The following is a 24,185-nucleotide window of genomic DNA, read 5'->3' as shown; positions in this document are numbered from 1 at the left end:
GTAAAAAATTATGTAAATTCATATATATGGTAAATAATTCTTGATAGTAAATCTTTTATTTTTTTTGGTATTCTGTGATTTTTTTTTCACATAAAATTATATATACATATACATATACATATATATATATACACATATATATATATATGGATATATATATATTTAAAATTCGATATTTTGTTACTTAATATTTGCACACAGTTTGGATTGGATAGATATCATTATTATTATTATTATTATTATTATTATTATTATTATTATTATTATTATTATTATTATATTATTAAAATTATATTAAATATATTGCATAATTGGTTTGTTAATTGCTTAATTAATGTAAATTGATCACGTTAATTCAAGCGTATTGGGAATGATTCGGATTTAAAAACACGAAAAATTATTATTTCCCGCGTGAAAAAAATTGTTAAAAAAAGATTAAAAAAATGTTGACTATTCTAAACTTCGAAACGTGACACAACGATTAACCTTTTTTGAATGTTTTTTAAACTTATGAAAATTCAAGGGACTAATCAATAAATGTCCTAATATTATTAAGAAAAATGTTAATTTGTAGTATTAAGTCTATTGTTTTTTTCTGTGCATTTTTAGAAGTTTGAAAATCGTTTACAAAAAGTTCGTAATTGTGTCGAGTTTTGAAGATTAGAATAGTCAACACTTTTTTAACCTTTTTTAAACAATTTTTTTACACAGGTTATTTCCATTGATTTTTTTTTTTCAAATTTCTTGTTTGAAATTTGAAATTTTTTTATTAAAATTACTTATCCAATCGCCATCATTTAATTTTTTTTAAATATACACACCTAATCAACTTTTATACTTTTAACTCGTGCCTCGTTTTTTTTTTTTTTTAATTCTTGATTCTTCATTATCATGTTCTTTTGTATTACCATTAATTTTTTTTATTTTTTTTTATCTCAGAAGTAATTTCCAGAGTTAATTAAAAACTAAGCTCGTTTCGGTGAACACTTTTTTTTCGTTATACGATTTACGTGGATTTCAAAAAAATTCATTGCAATTATTTTATCTATTAAAATTGCTTTTTTCCGTTTGTTTTATTTATTTATTTTTGGTAAATATGGAAGCTTAACTTTATTATTATTTTTTTTTAAATTGTGTCTCACATATTATTTTATAGTGAATTTTGTTTTGTGTGTAAAATAAAATAAATCTCTTCACAAATTGTGAGTAAATAAAAAAAATAACTGTTTCTTTGTGTAGTTTAAAAAGATACAAATATATGAGTAGATATATATTTTTTGTTTGTTTCATTCAGTTTTGTTCCAGTAGTTTTTCCATTTTCTTTGAAATAAAGTTGGCCCGAGTGAATATTTTCTTTTAAAATTGACTATAAAAAATTCTCTAGATAATTTAGACAGAGACATTTTATATTTTTATCTCAAAGGTAAATTTCCAAGAGTAAAAAAAAAATACTATTAAATATTTAACTTTTAATTTTACGAGCAATAAAAAATTTGAGTAAAAAAAAAAACGAGTCACAAGTTAAATATTTCATTTCTTAAAATTTCAATTCAGTCTTAGTTATAAAACAAAAAAAAAAAATAAATAAAATTTTAAAAAATGAATCTGTATCCTTTAATTGGTCAAGAATAAAATCCACATAAGTGAGAAAGTATTTTACAAAACATGAAGATTTTCGCAGCTTTTAGATTTACTATCTCTCGCCCAAACTTTACCAAGTAAACTGCGTACTTTGAGACTGGCACTTGTACGACTGCCACGATATTTCTTGGGTGAGTTGTTCTCTGAACATGAACCCAAAGGTGATCTGCTGCGGTTTTTCCTCGATCTCTTACGAAAGAGATCCCGTGTTCTCTCGGGATTTTCGAGTTTCAAACGTATTTGCGTCAGCAATCCAACAAGCAGCTCATCTACGTTGTGGTTTATTCCTACAGAAGTCTCAATGAACTTGCAATCGTATGATATTGCCATGGATTTACCTTCTGTAAACATTTATTCACCGTTTCTAATCAACTTATCAAACTCTGCTAATTAAGTAATTTATTCATTTATATTTATCTCAGTTTAGATTTAATTAGTGTAGTTCGAATAAAGATATAACTCTTAATACTAACTTCAAAGTTTTTTCGTTACTCTGTAAGCTAATGAAAAATTTTGAATATCCAGAAGCACACGAATTTTCTGGTTATAATAAATATATAAATGCGCTGATAGAAAGATTTCTTACTATTTAAGAAATCATTTCTTGATCCGCTTCGCATTCAGTCCGAATTCACTTCGGATTTAATCCGCGTTCACTCCACAAATTTTTTTTCGTGATACCAGCATCGAAACTTGAAGTTTCAGTGTCTCTATAGCCCGTCGAAACTAACTAATTTCAAGCCGATGCTAAAAACAACTGCTAGCGAATTTGTAATTCAAAAATACCTTCATACAGCGGGCAGAAACATGCGTGTTTCTTCTCTTGAGAAGAAACACAATTGTTTTTGCCCGGTGTCAGTTATGTTTAATGTTCATTTGCAGCCTTATATTACTCTTATTTGTTTACTTGTCGCTTCACTTTACTCATTTCATTTTTTAAGTGACAGTTTTAATTAACCAAATAAAATTAATAAAAAATGAGTGAAAATAATATTTTTGTCTTATTTATTATTTAATAATTGACTGCAAATCACATAGTTCTCATTCTCTAACAGTTCTTCGCACCATCGGCTTGAAATTAACTTGTTTCTTACTGGCTGCTGACACTGAATCTTGAAGTTCCGATGCAGGAAATCATGAAAAATATAGTGTGTGACTCAGGATAAAACACGATTTCAGACTGCGGGTGATGTCAGACAACCTCACTCTAGTCTGAAATCGTCTTGTTTCATCCCTCGTCACACAATATACTATTACAGTGTAGAAATTATTTATCTTCAATAATTTTGTTTTTTTGGTATCTTCATTCACTAACAGTATTGCAAATTTCTTTTTTTCACTTAGATTAAATATAATCCATTTTAATATAGTCATTTTTTTTTAATAAAAGAAAAAAAAATTTTGAAGGTGGTCCCGTTTTGTCCGCCCAGGTAAAAAATTTTTTTTTTCCGATAAAAACCAGAAATTTGGTTTGATTACTTAAAATACAAGTAAAAAAAAGTCCATTCATCGTATTCAAATGGATCAAAATTAGTTATTTCCATAGCGAACCCGTTTCGCTCGCCCTTCCCTTATCACTTGTATTTAATTAATTTTATAAAATGAAAATATATGTTTTTTCTAAACTATTCAAAGGAAAATATATATAAGAAAAAAAAAATTATAATCATAGAATAAGACAATTAAAAAAAAAAAAAAAATTATTTGAATTAATTTAAATTTAAATGAAAGATTATCTCAGTTTAAATGAAATCACTCCAATTAAACAGACAACAAAAAATATAATTTAAATGTGAAAAACAAATTTAATTATAAAATTTACGTACTTTCAGTAGCAACTGAACGGCTTCGAACGAGGTCAACTTTATTCCCAACTAAAATTACTGCTCTGGCAGATACGAGGTCACTTCTCCAAAGTATCTGAAGAACTTGCTCTGCTACTTTGAGTGATTCTTCGTCTGTTGTTGAATAAACGACACAATAAGCCTGTGGTTCATAAGTAGCTATACAGTTTTCGGGCTGAAACAAAAAAAAAAAAAAAAAATTAATCCATGATTTGATGATTGACAATAATATTCATGGGTTTATAAGGTATAAAATGAGGGTAAACAAAAAAAATAAAAATAAATTATTCAGAGATAGTAAATCATTAATATTAACGTGAGCTAGATCGCAGAGCTATTCTATTATAAATTATTCATGCAACTATTTTTAGTTCATTGCTTTCTTTTATCCATTAGGTGATGGTACTTTTCGACATTATTCGTTTTACTTTACAAAAAAAAAAAAAAAAAGCTGTTATCTACGCTATTTTGAGGTTACTATTCAATGGCATCACTTCATAATACTTTTCAGTATTTTTTTTTTTTTCTATCTTTTATGAAGACAAAGGACTTTAATAAAAACTTATATGAAAGAAAGCTTTATATCTAAGATGTTTTATAGTCACTTTAATGATTTAATTTATAATATTAATTCAAAACCTTAATGTGGACTTCTGTGGATAAAAAAAAATCTGAATAACTGTTGACCCTGTGGACCAGCCCCAAAACTTCCCGCTGTTTTCGAGCTCGGAGAACTTGAAAACGTTATTATTGGTAAACTTTTGAGCTCTTCGCGGTCAGAAAACGGTTGTACCAAAAAAACATACATTTCGCGGAAAAAAGTAATTTTTGTCTTACGGTAACTTTGGAAAAAATCAATCAATTTGCAAGTGCTCTGCGGCAATCGAAAGAGTTTGTTGAGACTTAGATTTTGATAATTTTATCAATAGATAGGTCGAGCGATTAATGAGTTATGCAAGAAAAACTTAAAAATTTTTTTTTTTAATTTTTATTTTTCGTATAACTTGTGAACTACTCGACCGATCGACTCCAAAATCTATTGAGTTCTAAGTATTGGTGAGCCCGTTCGATTGCCGCAAAGCTCATTTAAGTCGGTTGATTCGTTCCAAAGATACCGTTGGACAAAAAAAGTTTGCACACACACACACACACACACACACACACATCAACACACGGTATATTTTTGACATCTATTACCTAAAGTTCGTCTTGCAGAAGTTTTTAAGTAACTTAATTCAAGCCTGTCATTGAAAAATATCAATATATTTATCATAATATAATTCTTGTAAGGTCGCGAGATCTACCCACGGTAGCAAACCACTTAATATTATAATCTAGTGTCTAAATTTTTTATAGTTGATTTTATATCTTTATAAATGTATTTTGATTTGAGTAAAAATAAAAATAACTTTTTAAACAAAAACAACATCAACACACGGGTGCACGTCTACCCAGAAATAGCCAGAAGTTCCTACACTGTAAAAAGAGCGGTGTTAAAAATGGACTCGTTTTAACTCCGCCCGGTGTAAAAATGAAATTACACCGGTGTAGGAGGAGTAATACACCGGTGTTAAAAATACCGGTGTTAAAGCGGGGTAACCGGTGTAAAAGCGGAGTAAAACCGGTGTAAAAGCGGGGTAAATTGCGTCCGCTTGGAGTATTAACTTTAAAGATTATAAAACACAAAAAATGTCAGTTTTTTACGAAAATAAATAATAAATATCATTTTTTAACAAACCAAGTGATCGAGTAAGTAAAAATATTCACAAAGTAATATATTTTAACACCGGTAAAGAATATCTACACCAGCAGCGGCGATATTTTAACACCGGTCTAGAATATTTACACCGGTGGCGACGTTATTTTCACACCGCTTTCGGGGGTAAATTTAACACCGATAATTTTAACACCTACACCGCTTGGACTTACCCCGGTGATTTTTTACAGTGTAGGGCTTCAAAACGTCGAGATGTAATGAAAACTCCATTTTCAAAAATCAGACCGAAACCAATAAATTCCTTTTTTTGAAAATTTTTAAAGCGGGAAGTTTAAAAAACAAAAGTCATATTGACAATTTCTTTATATCATGATTCTATATTTTAGTATCATATCAAATAAAGACAAGAATTGTAACAAGATTTATTGCAAAATGTAGATGACAGTAGAGAAATGTCTTGTAATATAACTTGATTTTATGTCTGCTCATTCTTCGACTATACCAAAACGCAATCTGATGTTCCCCTAGGGAAGGACGGGATTCCCATGATATGCAGTGTAGTTTTGTACGAGATGGCGTTTTCTACCTTTTGAATTTATTACTTCGTACTATCTCTGTTGCTTTAGTGTCATTCGTACTCATGTTCCCATTGCTCTTACGGTATCGTAATACCGGATTACGCTACCATGTGGATGATCTAATCCTTTATAAGCGATTACTGATTACTTTTATCTGAAGAGGATTAATCTATTACTACAAAAGTAGATTAAATTATTTGGGTTTTAAAATAATGGCGTCTTTAAAGTTCGCTAAACGATGATGTAAATTCGTTTTTATCCACAAGTAACAAAAGTAATTTTTTTTTGTCATTCATACAAGATTACGAAGATAATCCTGTAATATTCTATTCATCCTATCTATTTATTTATTTATTTATTAGTTAGATAATAGATACCAGAATTTTTTTTTCATAGTCATGGATCATGACTCATGAGATATATTTAATACTATTGTTCGCGCTTTCGTGTTCTTTGTCAATCATATTATCCGATCGGGTAACCTGTAGTCGACTCAGTAAAGTTTATACTGCCATATATATCGTATTCACAGAAAAGGCGATAGAAATAAGATAAAATCTGTGCTGGCACAAACGCAGTCATAATATGAGTGACGTTCCATTTTCGTGATACTCAGGTTTATCAATAAAGATAATGGCTGCGCTCAAGTTTGCAAGTCGAACAAAGTTCTTAACAGAACTTGTACTGCAAAATGACAAACGACTATACTCTCTTGTGGAAGTATTCCTTAAAAATGAGTATAGACTATGACAAAGTATGGACTTTAGTATTACTAAAGTATTCTCAGCATTGTTCAGAACATAGCAAATTTGAACGCAGCCAATGTCTATTATCCATGGTCTACTAATGTCCCTTCACGGAAAAAAATAACGGTGGCTGCAACAGGACTGATCTTGTAGCTGTAACAAAGTGGGTCCTGTAGCTGCTACAGAACTTTCCTGTTGCATTAACAGTTCTTTTTGTTCCATGTAGCAGAAATTAAATCGATTTAAATGAGTAACTGGCCAGTATAATATTGAGTTACTGTATGGGAATTGGACAGTTTTTACTAAAGATACAATGAAACATGGCGGCTTAAAAAAATTTTAACTTTTATACTATAGGTTTGAATTAGTATATTACACACCTAGAGACGAAAGTACACGGAGAGAAAAGAATAGTTCTGATTCCTATGCTAGAATGGTAACCATTACTATGTTACATTGTAACGAAGACTTTTGTGAAAATCCTGTGTGAATTTGCTGTAAAAAATCTTTAGCATTGTGGCAAAAATATGAGTGATAGCTCATTCGATGCGGAATCAAATTTTGAGCAAGATGTGTTTTTTATTTTTTTTATTTATCAAAATTTCAATTTTTTATTAACAAAAAATATAAACAAAATAAAGAATCTTAGATTGTTGTCGATAACTCAATAACTATAAGCGATATCGAAAATCTAAAAAAAGATCTTTAAAGAAGAGGAAATTTCTGAAAAAAAGTCTCGACTCCCCGAACTCTAGCTCCATAAACAATAATTTTTATTTAATGTTGAAAATTGCATTCCGCGAGGCTGCTGTCTTACTCTAACCTCAAGACGCCAATGTGACAGCAGCCTCGCGGAATGCAATTTTCAACATTAAATAAAAATTATTGTTTATGGAGCTAGAGTTCGGGGAGTCGAGACTTTTTTTCAGAAATTTCCTCTTCTTTAAAGATCTTTTTTTAGATTTTCGATATCGCTTATAGTTATTGAGTTATCGACAACAATCTAAGATTCTTTATTTTGTTTATATTTTTTGTTAATAAAAAATTGAAATTTTGATAAATAAAAAAAATAAAAAACACATCTTGCTCAAAATTTGATTCCGCATCGAATGAGCTATCACTCATATTTTTGCCACAATGCTAAAGATTTTTTACAGCAAATTCACACAGGATTTTCACAAAAGTCTTCGTTACAATGTAACATAGTAATGGTTACCATTCTAGCATAGGAATCAGAACTATTCTTTTCTCTCCGTGTAGGACTCCCCAATCCACGTGTTTGCTTTCGGCTCGGGTAGGCCATTATACACGGTGGTTGGAATGTCCTACTTTCCTTCCTTGGCATGTAATAAATTATTTAAGTTCTTGAAATTTAATTGTTGATAATTATTATGTTTACAAAAAGTTTGATGGTTTTCTTAAGAATATCAATATAAAAAAAAAAAAAAACATTTGTGGTATTGAAATACTATATATATATATATATATATATATATATATAAAGTAAAATTTTTTATTGACCTAGTGTTTGATTTATCTAGCATTAATAAATAAATATGTAATATATATAGGATTTACACAAATATATGTATTTCCGTCGAAAAAATATTGTCCATGTCTGCATCGTATTTCTAATGCGAATGGACATATAATCGAAACCACGATAGTTTTATATAAGTCACGTTGGGTGAATACAGTTTTACAATAAACTGCGAAATGGAGTTCAAAGAAAATGAATAATTCAAAACTTAGATGTCGGATGAAACAATAAAATTGCATTCTTTAAAATCCCAAGATCATAAATAATATAATTAATAGAATACAAATAATCGTTATTAGAGGTCACTTTCAACCCTTATAGAATACCAGAGATAAACGCTCTGTTTAAAAAAATGCTGCTGTCATGGTCTAGTAGCTAGGGTCACTGACTCCGTAAATACACACGACTAGACACACACGACTAGACACACAATAAATAAAAGTACATCATCATTCGATAAACAATGTTGAAAAATTGGACTGTAGTTTTTTCAAATCCTCGAATGTGAAAAAATTTGACAATATGAGCATTCATTTACTGGCTCAATTGCTCTATATTTCAATGAATTTTTTACGTAAATTTGAAAGCAACTAATCTGCATATGTGACACACATGTTTTCTGAACTTAGGAGCAATCAAGCATTATGTCAACATAACACAAATAAGCGTCATTACTTCGCTGTCCAATTTCGCACGCTCTGTTATGCTTAGTGTCAGGGAAATAACTACTCTCGCTGTAGACAATATATTTTACCAACATGAGGGTCTAAACCAACTCTAACTGTTCAAACACTAACATAAAGTGAAACAGTGTATACACTAAAAAATGTTTGGTGTGAAAATGGACCCCAATGACTTTACAGTTACACGGTCGTGTAGCTTTCACACCGGCAGTATTGAAAATTTAAAACCAAACCGCGGACCCAAAATTGTTTCCAGTGCAAATTCACTAGAAAATAAAAGTTTCAATCGCATAATGAAATAAAATATATATTGATTAACGTTAATTATACACGTCAAAGCTAATTTTGAATTCATTGTTGCCAAGTTGACGGTTAGCCACGGCATGTGCATGTATCTAACCACGTTTACTTGCACAATAAAAAATAATTCTGAATAAATCTAGTTAGTTATATTGTATTTTTAACTAGAATAGAAGCTTATTAAAATGTAGTGTCGCCGTTAAAGTTGACTATATTATTAACACAAAACTGTGCATATAATTTTCGTCTGTCTGTCTCTGTCTACAATTGTTTCTGTTCATTGCTGTCGGCGTTATTGTGTTTCAATGAACGTCATAAACATGAACTGAGTAAACGGAAAAACAATATTTTTGTTTCATGTCAACAACAAAGTTTACTAAAAGAAGTGAATTTAAAACGTGAAATGAGCGTTTGAGGCATTCATCTTTAGACTTTCCAAACATGTTTATGTTTGTTATTAGGATATTTCAAATAAACCGTAAAGATTAAAAATTTCGTAGAACTGTTACAAAAACTTACTTTTTTAGTATAGTGTTTTCATCATTTATGAACCATCTAAGATTTTTTCCAAATTAGTATATTCAATCAATTTTTTTATTTTAGTGCTTTAATTGTACAGCTTCTGTTTTTTACAATGTTTTCACCTTCTAACGCTCTATGCTCTCTTTCCTTTCTATATACACCCCATGCTCTTACTCTCTTTGATTTTTGCGGCTGTGACTCGACTTGTGCTCGTACTGTACTGTATCATTACGGTGATGCCCTACAACCTTCCTTATGCAATGGAGGTGTAGTGGCGTAGGAAAACCACAGAGAGAACCTAGCCAGTACAGTTCCGGTTTGAGTGAAGCTCCAGTGATCGATAAAATTCCCATTTTACCGATCACTGGATCTTCATCCCGCGCCTAACGATCAGAGACCTTCGTTCGAACCCGACGTGTGGCTAAGCGGTCACCCAGCCAAATAGTAACCATGCTCGATGCTACTTAACTTTGGTGATCGTCCGAGCCACGCGCGTGTCTCAGCCGCTATTAGTTACAAGGATACAATTGGTTGTTATTAATTAATGTTTATTACGATCATCATACATCGTTGATTTTTTTTTTTTTAAATCACTTTTATTCATTTTCCATTTTTGAAACGGAAAATATAAAAGAAAGGAGAAAAGGGAACATATCAAAAAAACATCACTTCTATCGCTAAAGTAAACTTTTTCAGAATTGAAAATTGATTGAGATGAATTTCTATATAATTATCAAATTCAAATATTGCTTCTAATTTCAAAAAAGAAATTTATCATTTTTACTAAGTTGACATTTTTTCTAGGTTAAAATTTGTAATATTGTAACGAATGTGAAACTGATCTTTTAAAATATTTGAATAAGTAGAAAACAAATGCCTTCTTCTGTTGTTTTATAGAAACGCGACTAGGGTCAGTCGGTCATATATCGACAGCTTAACAACATACATCTTGTATTCAATAAGCTATATCTCACTTGTCTTTCTTATACTGCTGTTAATTGTGGTGTTATTATTTATTATTTATGGTGTTATTTCTATTCTAAGTGTGCTATCATTGTAGTACAAGTGATATTAATTAATAACTTTGGAATACTACAATACTATTAACATGTTTTCGGCAATATTTACTAAAACTGCCTGTGAAAACTGAAAAATCAAAATTTAACCTAAAATTCATTTTAATATTTTACGATTGTCGAGGATTATCTTCTCGTGATTCATAGTTTCTAGTTAGCTCATTACTTCTAAAATAATCGCCTATATTTTTGATATATTCAAACAAAGTTTTCAACTAAATCTGATAGAAAACAAAATTATGGAACAAAGTTTGCTATGCACCTATTACTTAATCGATCCACAGAAATTCAATAATATTATCTGAAGGTTTACCGACAATGGACGTATATAGAATGTTTGAAATATTAATACTGTTGAGGACAAACATTAACGAATTTGCGCCAAATATTGACGACTATATTTAACAATAGGCTTTTGTTAATGATAGTTCTGAGGTCAATAGACAAGTTTAATGAACAAATTATTATTTTATAGACTGTGTTAAAAATTTGAAGATAGAGTATAAATATGTGGTCTGACATACATAACAAATTTATGTAGAGGTTTAATTCTGCGCTTGACACGCATATCTGGTGAAGTTTGTTCATTAGTCCCGAGTGTCATGGATAACGAATTCAAACCACTTACTAATTAATAGTACTCATTGACCAAAATTTAATGTGTATTTGCCCCTAGTTCAGTTTAATTATGTAGATGAGTTAATTTTTAATAACCTCAAAAAATATACATTTCGTACAGATAATCATATTTTGAGTATATATTAAATAATCAATATATTTTGGTAATTACTTCGAAAACAAAATAAATCAAGTTAGAAATTTTCTATTTTCTATTTAACTTTTGTTTATGAAAATTCAAATTTTTTAAAAAAGAAAATTATCGGCTGTGGTTAAGAAATGTTACAAAAATTTAGTGATTTCCATTTTTTTTAACTAAACGATTATGTTGTAACAAAATTAAAACTGATTTTAAAATTTGAATATCTAGAAAACAAAGGCCCTCTTTTTATTGAATAGAAGCTCGTCTAGAGTCAGTCTATCAAATATTGAGTTTTAAAAAGCGTACATTTTGTATCTCAATAAACATTATTTTCTTTGCTTTTTTTTTTGGTTATTACAATTTGGTGTCAGAAGTGGGATAATGAAAAATTACTGAATCGTCGATAAAATCTTACAGAAAATTGTTGTCTAAATACAAAGAAGGATTTTGTCATTTTTATAGAACTGCTTTTTTATAGAATTCACTGCGAATCAGTGGACGTTCATTATTCCTCCATCTATAATAAGTATACCAGTAATTTAACCAGTGGTATACTTATAGCTGGTTCCCAGTATGTATTTTCTAATTCGCAGTGAATTTCACTAATTCATTTTTGGAGAGTTTATTTCATTACGCTGTTAATAGTCGATTACGTAACAAGTGTAATAAGTTAGCTATTATTCGTGAAGCATAATGGCTTCATTATTAGGAAGAGCCGGAAGCGATCCTACCGCTAGTGCGTTTGAATATACTCATTGTCATAATCTAGGATTCATGTAGCCAATTCAAGCCTACAATAAGTGTTGTACACATATGTGGCGAACAATATCTATTTTCCAATTGTTAAATTTACATTAGGAATGGCGATAGTTAAGGCAAAATATTTATTTGAATTTGTAATATGAATATACTATAAAAAATCGGGAGTAGATTCGGAGTAAATATGGATTTTATTTCAATCTAAATTCACTCCGTCACTCACAGTTTCGGAGTTAAAAAAAAAAATCACTCCCCATACATAGTGTGGGATTTTATTTAAATTCGCATCCACTCTGACCTGGAGTTTTAATACTAAAACAGAAAACTCCTGTTTGGAGTTAATGTCACTTCGAGGGGATTAAATAAATAAAAAATCATCCGCTTTGCAATGACTACAAGTTCACTCCGGATTCAATCCGCGTTCATTCCGAAATTTTTGTGGAGTGTAGTAATTTTTCAGTAAGACGCTAATTATTTATTACGGAAAGTTATTTTTTACTAAAGAACGTATTTTTTGATTGAAAATTGTCTTTTTTCATGGCACTGTGATTATTAGCAATATTCTAGCCCTACTTTCACGTGTACACAAATGACATTTAATTTGATCACGATATTAATTTGTCCCCTTTCTATTATTTAATAAACCCGTTGTTCGTTATATCATAATTATTTGTGTCCTTTTCATTACAACACAACACGAATACGTGAATTTAGGATAAAAGCTATTGAGTTTTCAACGAAAGAGGTTAAAAGTAGAAAGTTACAATGATAGCTTTGTTTTTTTTTTTTTACAAATAATAAAAAAGCTCTATATTTTTATGTATAAATTTGATGATAACTTTTTTGAACTATTATATAAATCACAATAATTTCCTTTAAATTTTCAAGTTGCAAAGGAATTTACATATGAAATTTGTAATATTACCTTTTTATTCGAATCGTTAAAATTTTGAAACTTTTTGATCCAATTATACTTTGTCACTTTTCATCGAAATAGAAACATACACGGAAAGAAAATTATGGAAAATGTTCCCATAATTTTGTGAAATTTTTTCCTATACCATCATAGGAATTACGACCATAAATTATGGGAGCAGTTCCTATAATTATAGGAATGGTCCCTTAAATTTATAGGAATACTTTCTATAATATTATGGGAATCATTCCCATAATATATAGGAACTATTCCTATAAATTATAGGAACCATACCCATAAATTATAGGAACCACTCCCATACTATTATAGGAATGGTTCCTATAATAGTATGAGAACTATTCCTATAAAATTATAAGAATGGTTCCCATAATGGTAAAGGTATAGTTCCTATACCATTATGGGAATCATTCCCATAATATTATGGGAATAGTTCCATACTATTATAGAAACCATTCCTATAATATTATGGGAATGGTTCCCATACTATTATGAAAAAATTAATTTAAAGAAAAGTGTGGTAATCACTTTTACAATACACAGAAATATTATCAAATATAAAAACAAAAACTTAAACATTGAAAAAAAATTTGTATTCGGCAAAAACATTAAAATTTTTAACAAAATTTTTTTTTTATTAACAAATTTAGCATCGAAGAAGCTTCATTTGAATCTCTTCATATCATGAGGGAAATTTCTATACTATTTTGCAAAAAAAAATTTTATGATATTATGGGAATGGTTCCCATAAAATTATAGGAATAGTTTCCATACCATTATGGGAATAGTTCCCATATTAGTATAGGAACTATTTCCATACCATTATGGGAACTATTCCCATAATGCATAGCAAAACTTCCCATAACTTTCTTTCCGTGTAGTTTTCTAGTTAGGATTTGAATGTTACTGAATAAGTCAAAAATGTTTTTTTTATAAAAATCGAAAAAATTACAATTCACTTAGTAATTGATTCAATATCTTGGATATTATAGAAGTAGATACATGATATTTTAATCTTGCATCGGTTAAAGATTTTTTTCCGAAATGATAAAATGTTATCTGGCTCTCAAGAGATCAAGTAAATGAGAGTTATACTTGAACTTGATCGATCGTGGTATGCGTAATAGTTCTATTGGACTTTCCCTGACTTTTATTATGATAATAAATTTTTTTTTGCATCGCTGTTTTTGCGGTGCACTACAATACGCACCGAAAAAAATAATAATCATTTCATAAAGAAGATTTTCAAAAATAATGATGTATTTTATCATATAAAAATATGATATGTATTTAATGTAATGTAATATATTAAATATGAAATATATTTATTATATAAATTATGATATATGATATTATTTTACATAATAAGCCAACTAGTCGTAATTATTCATCAAAGTATGAAAAAACTGTGCTGAATATATTAGAATTGATTGTCTCACAGTCGGAAAAAGTTGATGGTTAATCGATCTTCAAAGGTAATAGTTATACAAAGACTATATGTATATGTATATCGTAATCGATGTCTCGGGATAAGCCGCGTATGTACAAGTATATAACTTGAAAAGTTTCTTTCCATATCAGTTCATAAAAAATAATACTTTGAAGCTCTAGACGAAATGAAAGAACTTAACCTAAATTTGTTTTCTTCTTCATGTGGCGTCTTTATATATCAGTCTACATTACAATAATCGATATTAATATCTTGAGAAAATTTTCGACATTTACAAGAGTTTAAATAAAATTACTTATATCTTATACTGTGTAATGGCCTATATTGTCTTCTATAGTAATTTATATTCCGATCGTTTATAGATATTAAGGAATATTTTAAGCAAAACGCTTATCGTTTTTAAGGTTTTCTTAATAAAAAAATAAAATCGGGGATTTGGAAGATAATTTGGAACTGAATTCTCATAACTGCCTCTAATCTTATTACCATCGTAAAGCGGGTTTGCTGGAATGGAAATTTTGATTAACGATTCATTATTATCTGTTTCCATTTATTTCTGTAAAAGAATGTACTTTACGTACAGATATAAAGTGTACTTAAAAGGAAAACTTATGTACATATATATACACAGAAAAGAGTTGGGTAAAATGGGAACGCTGAGATTTTAATGCACTTTTTTTTAAATTGTAGATTCTGGTTCTTTTACTTTTAGCTTATGTTTCAAAAGAGTTAAAAAAAAATTTGTTTTCCAGCGAAATTGCAAAGCTCATTTGAATGCCGCATTTAAGATCTGAATCGGACAATTCGTACGAAAAATATAGAATGTTTACGTACGTACGTACCTAAAAACACATATAGGCATTCGTGCATCGTTTGAATATATCGAATGGTAATGATTACTGTACTAATGGAAATAGTACTCATTGTTATATAGTAATAAATTCTATATCCATATTGAAATGGTTCCTAGGTTCCTATACATCATGGTAACCGATCCCATAATATAGGTGAAATATTCCCATAATAATATGGTAATCGTTCTAATACTACTATGGTATTTACTCCCATATTATTACAATCAACGTTTTCATACACTATGGTAATGATTTCCATACATTATGGTAACCATTACCATGATAGTATAGTAACCATCCATACAAAAAAAAGAATCGGCTAAATATCGGATGATAACAGTATGCCAAGCATGGCAGTTGCAAGCATTGGCCAATCGTGGCAATCAATCATCGGCCAAAGCTTGGCATCAAGAACACTCGATCAAACCGTTGGCCAACGAACGGCGGTTAATTGTGCGCCGTTTTTATAAGCAAAAAGACGGCTGCCAATGATTCACCATGCACGAGCCAGTATAGTTAGCGATTTATTGGCCAAACATTGCAAACCAGGCATCGGCCGATTTATGGGAAAATTTCGAAGCTTGGCGACTTTGTATGGGCATTCCTATAATATGGTGATTTTCTAAATTTTTTGGTAATCGTTACCGTATACTATGGGGTAATAATTATCATAGTATTATGGTTACCATTGCATACATTAAGGGAATCCTTGCCATAATATACGGCGACGTTTACCAAATTAAATATTCAGAAGCAATATAATAATTATTTTTACCATAATTTTGATGTTTGTCATAAGGTAATAACTGATGTAAAGATAAGAAATTAATGAGTGACAATTCAATTCTACTTCTATCGCTGATTTAGTTTTCAAAGCGACTTGGATCATAAAAATCTGTTTTCCATATTTCATATAATAACGTTAAAATATCATTACACGAAAAAAAATTTACTGTTGCTGCAACAGGAGGCAGCCATGTTGCAGCAACAGTAAATTTTTTTCCGTGTAGGGACAAATATTCTTTGGATTTCTCCATAAATTGGTAAATCTCTCATATTATTAATTTTTGAAACAATGAAAAAAATTTTTTTTTGTATTTAAAATACAAATTGACTTTTGAGACTTCAAAAATAAAACTTTTTTTTAACACCGGGAATAATTTCGACACCACTACTGGTATTAGTTTAACACCGTTTTCGGGTTCAACACCGATAACCTTAACACCGCGCTAGCTTGGACGTATAGTTTTTTTTTTTTTTTTACAGTACAGCACTAAAGGAGTGTAAAAATTTAATAATCATAGAACTTTATTTATTAATGTACAATTCCTCAAATATAATTAAAAACTCGGTAATCATTTTAATAGAAGTTTAAACTTCCATACAATATAACAATTTTCATTAAGCTTTTATTATAAACTTCCATGGAAGCTTACGTCACTAATGATTAAGTCGAAATTCAATTTACTAATAATTTTGTCCCCCAGATTAACGTCAAAACCGCAAATCCATGATGACATTGATTCAAGAGTAACTATGTTCACAATTGGTCGAATTCCGTTCGACTATTCGATTGTTATTGATTAATAATTTTAATTGTTTTTTCTAAATGTTTACTTTGATCTTTGATTAGAGTGAAAATTGGAAAAGAATCATTTTGCCGAGTTGAAAACTTTTTTTTTCAAATTCATTCATTTTTAATTAGTTTTTAAATGACCGGCGATGAAATCCTGATTCAATTTTAGAAACTCAATAATGGCATATCACAACTTTAGATTCTAAACCGGCGTGTATGTGGAAAAATTTCAAATGTTTACCAGCCTTTAATTAAAATTTCCATGATATACATTTATATATGTATATTGCTATCATGTTTTATAGTAATGTAAAAAGTAATGATTATCATAACAATAATTATTAAAAATTAATTATCAATTCTGAGCGAATAATTTTGTTCCAAGAATCGATAACTGCGATTGATTTGATTTTTTCCCGTATCTCTGATAAATTTATCATAGTTATTAATTTCAAAGATATGACATTTATTCCATTAACAGTAAGAATTTCGATATTGCTGATTAAACTTCATTGCATCGTGCGCTTCACTTCACAATGAAGTTCTTTATTCTTCTGTCTTTATTGACATTTTTTTCGCTAGCATCTGCTAAATTTATGTGTAAGTATTTTTATTGATAAAATATTTATTAAAAAATTATAGATATCTTTAAAATGATAAATTTATAAATATGTTTTTCAGAGTAATTTTCATTTTAATGTCAAGCTCTTGAAAAAATAGTGTTCTCATCGATTTCAAGAGCTTGAGATTAAAATGAAAATAACTAGCATACAATGCAGAATTTTCAAAAACTTTATCAGAGGTAATTTGTAAGGAATGAAGTTGTCTACAAAAAAGTTCCTATGACATTTTGTGATAAGTCTGATAGTTTCGTCGGAAAAGTAAAAAGATCTCAAAATTTACTATAAATTTGACTTCAAGCCCAAATAACTTTTGAACCGATGGATTTATCAAAAAATTATAAAATACTTTTTTTGTAGAGCATTAAATTCCTTACTACGGGTGTCTGCAGTTCTTTCCTACTACACGGAAAAAAATTTTTTGTGACCACAAGATAAGATAACTTACGTTAACAAAATTCTGCTTAATATACGGATAACGAAGCATTCGTTGGGATTACAATGTTTTTGTAAAGCTAGCAAATTCTTCGTTGAACCAAGCAATGGTTTGTAACTGAAACAAAACTGTTGTGTTCCAATAAATAAAACTGATTTGTTATAGTAACAGAATGAATTTGTAGCATTAACAAATATTTTTGTAATCAAAAGCGAAGATTACTTATAAGTATACGGTAGCAAATGCCGGCTTTAAAATACGACGATATTATTATAATAAACATCATGTGTTCTCGCAACAATCGATTTGTTTCTTAATTACGACACAAATTCATTTGTTACTATAACAAATTGATTTGTTACCGTAAGCTAACCATGTTTGTCATTATAACAAAATCTTTCGTTATCCCGTCTTTTGTAATAAGGACGAAATTCATTTTTCCGTGTACGCATCGTTAGCTAGTTATAAAAATCAGAAGACGCAAAAAAATTTTTTCTATGTTATTTTTATATATTAATATTAATAACTCTAATTTTCACAGGCCTATTTTTATATTTAAATGAAACTTTTGAACCTGTTTCCGAAAAAAAAATTATTTTTTTTTTAAACACCGTCATATATATATTAATTTATTTTAATTTACATACTTCAGTTTGTTCTGATTACGAGACAGGCGAAACTGATTCTGAGAAATGTATATGTCTCAATGGACAATGGGAATGCAAGTCCCGATATCCGTCAGTATCATCATCATCAATGCCATTAGGATCAATAGAATTGTTCACTGGAGTGTCTATATTAATTTATATACTCAATGCTTACTAATTGATAACAATGATTATTACAAATTGAATTGTAATGCAATAATAAAAATGTAATGCAATAATATAATTGGTTATTCAGTGGTATAGCTAAGATTGCCTTAACTTAGAACAGTTGACGCAATATCAAAAACCTAGGTCCTGATGATTTTTAATAAAATAATAAGTCATTAAAATTTAATAATAAGAAAGTCATCTATACCAAAAATATAATGATAACAATATGACCATGCGCAATGCAAAATGGACTACAAAATAAAAATAACAATAGACATTACGTATTAAAAAAATTTCCAGGACAGCTTTTTAGGTTTTAAAACTTAAAAAAATCCTGTTTTTTGGCGGTCGCGGTTTAAAAGTTAGGTATTTTTGACTACTTTTGAAATGACATCTTGAGAAGATTACATAAGCAGTGGAAAGTTGTGCAACTGCATAACACCGCTGTGCTAAGCTCAAAAGCCGTAACTAGTATTGGAATGCCATAGTAAGTTATCACTTCTGTGCTTAACGAAGCAGAACAGGGTTAGTTAATTCTGACATTTTTTCGTTTGTAATTTCAAAGTAAATTGAAACCTTTTAATTTCGTTCGTTTGTGCAGATATTTATGAATAAAATCGAATTCAAACTTTTTATCCTCCTTTTCATTTCTGTCTCTTTTTTTTTTTTAGTTTTCTAGCATGGACTTAAGATTTTTAATTCTCGTAAATAAAAAAATTTATTTCCTTAAACCATTCGAGTTAAGTTATGAATTCTTTAGAATAAGAACTTTTATTCATCAAAACTTAAAAAATTTATTAAGTCCATTAAATTTTTTTTTACCGCTGGGTTTTTTTATCAACACTTAATAGCTTAAGTAGAATCAAACGATTTTAATGAATGTTTTAACAAGCTTTACTCAAACTATTGCATTATATAATCTTTTTTAAATAATTAATCTCAATGTAAAAGTACTCTTAAACTACGAGTTTACTTTATAAATAATTTATTACTTTTCAACTGAGAATTAAAACAAGTTTGTTAAGATAATCTAATAATAATGTTTCTTTTTTTTTTGCTCACTTATTTCCATTTATAAAAATACACTGTAAAAAATTTTTTGGACCCGGTGTAGTGTTAATGTCTGAGTTTAAAAATTTTGGTGTGAAAATTACAGCAAATTCGGTGTTAAATTTAGGCGGTGTGAATTTAAAATTTTTAGACCGCCAAACGTTTAAATGTATAATTAATGATAATTTTGCGTTAAGAAAATTAATCATAAAAATATTGACATGTTTAAAATATCTTCAAATATGATCAAGTAAATAAAAATATTAAATAGTTATTTGTTGCTCATTAATCAAAATTACAACGAGTAACACGGAATGGTGTAAAAAAAAGTACACAGTAAAAAATATTGTGTATTTGTGTCGAAAACGGTTTGTGTTAAAAATTGTAGTGTGTTAAACTAACACAAAGTTTGTGTCACTTTATTTTGTAACATAAAAAATGTGTTATACGCTCTTTATTAACACATTTTGTGTGTTACTGAGGAATTCTTTGCGCCCTCTTGCGGCGATATTTCAACATAATCTTTGTGTTAAAAAGGGGTTACAAAAAGTTTGTGTCGAAATTTCAACACAAATTTCGTGTCAACCGTTTTTAACACACAGACTGTGTTGATTTTACACAATATTTTTTACTGTGTAGATTACTACGTGAAAAAATTACATGGATGTAAAATTTACACCGAGAGAATTTTACACCGTTATTTCACGGTCAGTGTAAATTAGTAATTAATAAAAATTTTTACATTTCAGTTTTGAGTGTTGAATTCATGAAATATCGTAGATAACTAGTGAGATCGAATAGTACACTGTAAAAAGAGCGGTGTTAAAAATGGGCTCAATTTTACACCGCGCGGTGTTAAAATGGAATAACACCGGTGTAGGCGGTGTTAAATCGGTGTAAAAAAATTCCGCATATAGAAATTAGAAAAACAAAACGTATTACATAAAAAAAAATATAAAAATTGAATAAATATTATCTAGAGGAAATTTCAATTTTACTAGGTACTTATTTCAAAAATTATTTATGTTATTCGTAAAGTATTTCAAAATTACACAATTTTACACCCACCATTTTAATCACCGATAATTTAATTAATTAATACAAATACTGTTTAACTGCAGTAACCGAGTAATTAAAAATGTTCACAAAGTATAATATTTTCAACACTGATAAATAGTTTAACATCGGGAGTTTTTTTGACACCGGCAAAGATTATTTACATCGGTAATGGTATTAATTTATCACCGCTTTCGGTGTTGAAATTTAACACCGTAAATTTTAACACCTACACCACCTGGACTTACTTCGTTTTTTTACAGTGTATACCTGAGTCAAAAGACAAATTCTAGCTTAGTCCTCAAAAGCCTCAATTTCTTTGATGTTTCATTTGCCGCCCAGAAAGTAACTCTACTTTAGTACTAAAAACCTTCAATGAAAACTATTAGGTCTAAATGCGAATAATTTATCGATTTTGAATTATAAGTAAGACCTCAATGAATGGAAAGCTATATTTCGGACTTTGAAAAATTTTAGATAGAAAAGGGAGAGGAGAGAATACGTCGAATGAGACTTTAGAGCTTCAAATGTGGATAAAATTATTACTGTATGTTTTGAGTATTTTGAGGCTCTAATCCAGATTATGTTATTCCAGTTTAGTCCTCAAAGTGGTAAAATGGGTCGTAACTACTACTTTGAGGACTAAACTATAATAACTTTCTATACTGTTGTCAATCTTCAAATTCTAAATTGACCCTCAAATACCTCATTGAGAATTTTGAGATTTAAATCCGAATTGGTTTTTGACTCGGGATAGATAAAACATTGGAGTGAACAATGTTTACACCTCAGATCTAGGAGGTGTAGTCACTAGTTTTTACTCGATGTCGCTGGCCAGTTACTGGTTTGAAATCGAGTTACAACTTAATTATTTCTACTTGAGTAGATGTTCGAATTTTCCAGAACTTTAGTTATTGAGTGTGACTTAAAGATCGTAAAAATATGAAAGAAATTTATCTAGAGGCTTTAAATTCTTCAAAGTATTCACTTTGCCCAGCTCTCGGCTGTGGAAAAATAAATTTTTCGAATTTCCGATCTTTTCCAGCATACCTATGTTTATACCAGTGAACGGTAAATTTACTCTCTAAATCTGAAACAGTGAAAACCACTGAAAAGTAGTGTATATACACTGTTTCACAGTTATAAGTATACCACTTGGTATACTTATAACTATGAAACAGTGAAAAGTCACTGTTTTAGATTTAGAGAGTATATTATGAAATACCTTAGTAGCAAGACTATCATTTTTTTTATTTATACTGTCTTCTTTATTCATAACAGTGAGGTAAATGCGACATTGTTATTGAAAAAATTTGGGATATACACCAACTGATATGATAAAGACATTCTTTAATATATTGTAAACGTATATAAATGAATACAAAGATAAACAGTTGGAAACTTTATTTTATTTTTAGGAGGTACATATTTTTTTATTAATAGCTACAAATTTATGAGACAAAAGTATACAATTTATTGATAAAGTAAATTTTCACATCAAAAATAATTCTCTTCTTAAAATTATTTTATTCACTGAGTGTAATAGTTTTTTTTTATTATTAATTTGGAATATATTATTGTGTAAATCTTATTATATATATATTTCAATACTGCAAATAACCAGTTATCGGTATATTTGTCAAAGAGGCTTTGCATGTTTGTAAAATATTAATGCGTCTTTTTATTGTAGTAGGATTAATTATCTTAATTACTGTCAATAACACGATTGATTAATTCCTGAGAAGGAAAACCAGCCATTACAATATATAGAGTATTGCGAGGATTATTAAAATATCGAGTCATTTGAATATTCAACGGAAGCTCGCACTTATTATCCCTATTAGGAAATGACCCTTTCGCGTAAAGTGGAGCAAAATTATCAGCATGATCAATTACATAATTAACAAAACACATTTTCTTCGATATAAAACTTTCAATTTGCAATGATTGTACAGCGTACCATTTAGCTTGTTGTGGTGAGAAATTAATATTCTTTGATACCTTGGTATCTTGAATCTTACAATTTGTTTTTAAATTAACAGCACAATTATCAAAAGTTACTGAACTTGTTGCCAGTAAAATTTTATCTCGAAGGTCTCTAATGGTGTCATTGAATTTCCAATTCGTAACTAAACGGAATCCTGTACTTGATTGTTTATACTGATCAATTAACTGACAATTCTTCGCACTATTGGAACTATAGTCAGTCTGTTGATGAACATAAAGAATGATAAATTCCCGTGGATTGACGTTCAAAAATTGATTTATTTCCTCGAGTACTTTGGCGAATGTTGTACTATAGTATTGTGGACGTGAATAAACCAACAACTCATTATTGAAAGATGATGCGAGAGCATTTATTTCAATAACTCGTACGCCAGATTTCATCTGATCTGCCAGACTCAATTCTTGGGTTTCTCCCAAATTCCATTGGCCATTTCTTATAATCGCAAGTGAATGAACAGTTCCGACTAATGCTGTATTGTTCAATTGATGTGAATCTGGTAGTTTTGCTATAAAATTACTGCGATCTTCATGACTTTTATACTGATAGCTTGGACAGTTGTTGCTGTTTAATATAGAAGAATATATTAGAGGAAACAAATATATGATCGTTAACAAAATAATTATCTTCATTGTATAGGTTTTTTTTTTAGACCAAGTTACACTGAAACTGGTTAAATTTGTACTGAATATTCGAATAAGACGATCGTCAATATATAGGTAAAAAAGATAAGAAAAATATTATTCATAGCTATTAAAAAATAAATAACACTTGTTCTTATCAATTTAAATGATTATGTCAATTGATTGATTAATGCGTATGGTAGTTATTTATCTACGTAGATCACACTCTATATTTTTGGGTTGTTAAAACACATTTTAAATCAAATAATGAATTAATGTGAGATAAATTTGAAATTGATGTCGATATGACGACTATAGATAATAGTAATTAAACATTGCTGTGTAAATGTGGCGAAATATATGACATGCACAAATTTATTGATCAGCTTAAAAAATGATAATTATTAAATTTTAGTAAAACGGATTCAAACAGACGGCAGTTTTATTAAGAATCGAAATTTCCATATTTTTTGACGATAGTCGAATGTTTATATTGAGTTTCTTTTATTTATTCTAATTCTAGTCTTCAAATGCAATTTTGACTGGATTCAGAGAGAAGCAGTTTCTGCACTGTCGCTATTCAGTGGACAAGTTTTC

The 24,185-nt window shown here is 29.2% G+C and overlaps 1 protein-coding gene across 4 annotated transcripts in view; it reads right to left on the bottom strand.

Moving 5' to 3' along the window:
- Nucleotides 1-204: 204 nt before the first annotated feature.
- LOC130673153 (uncharacterized) overlaps nt 205-24,185 on the bottom strand; it is a 127,502-nt gene continuing 103,521 nt past the window's right edge. For 2 of the 4 annotated variants that reach the window (XM_057478086.1, XM_057478085.1), the window contains exons 11-12: nt 3,468-3,660; nt 205-1,982 (exon numbers count right to left, since the gene is read on the bottom strand). In XM_057478086.1, coding sequence (XP_057334069.1) covers nt 1,657-1,982; nt 3,468-3,660 — 519 coding nt within the window. In that variant the 3' untranslated portion in view covers nt 205-1,656. The remainder of the gene's footprint in view (nt 1,983-3,467; nt 3,661-24,185) is intronic. The other 2 variants (XM_057478087.1, XM_057478088.1) reach the window with 1 other exon arrangement.

The sequence above is a fragment of the Microplitis mediator genome, chromosome 8, assembly GCF_029852145.1.
Source record: "Microplitis mediator isolate UGA2020A chromosome 8, iyMicMedi2.1, whole genome shotgun sequence".
NCBI classification, from domain to species: Eukaryota; Metazoa; Arthropoda; class Insecta; order Hymenoptera; family Braconidae; genus Microplitis; species Microplitis mediator.
This window is presented reverse-complemented; position numbering and strand designations above follow the sequence as displayed.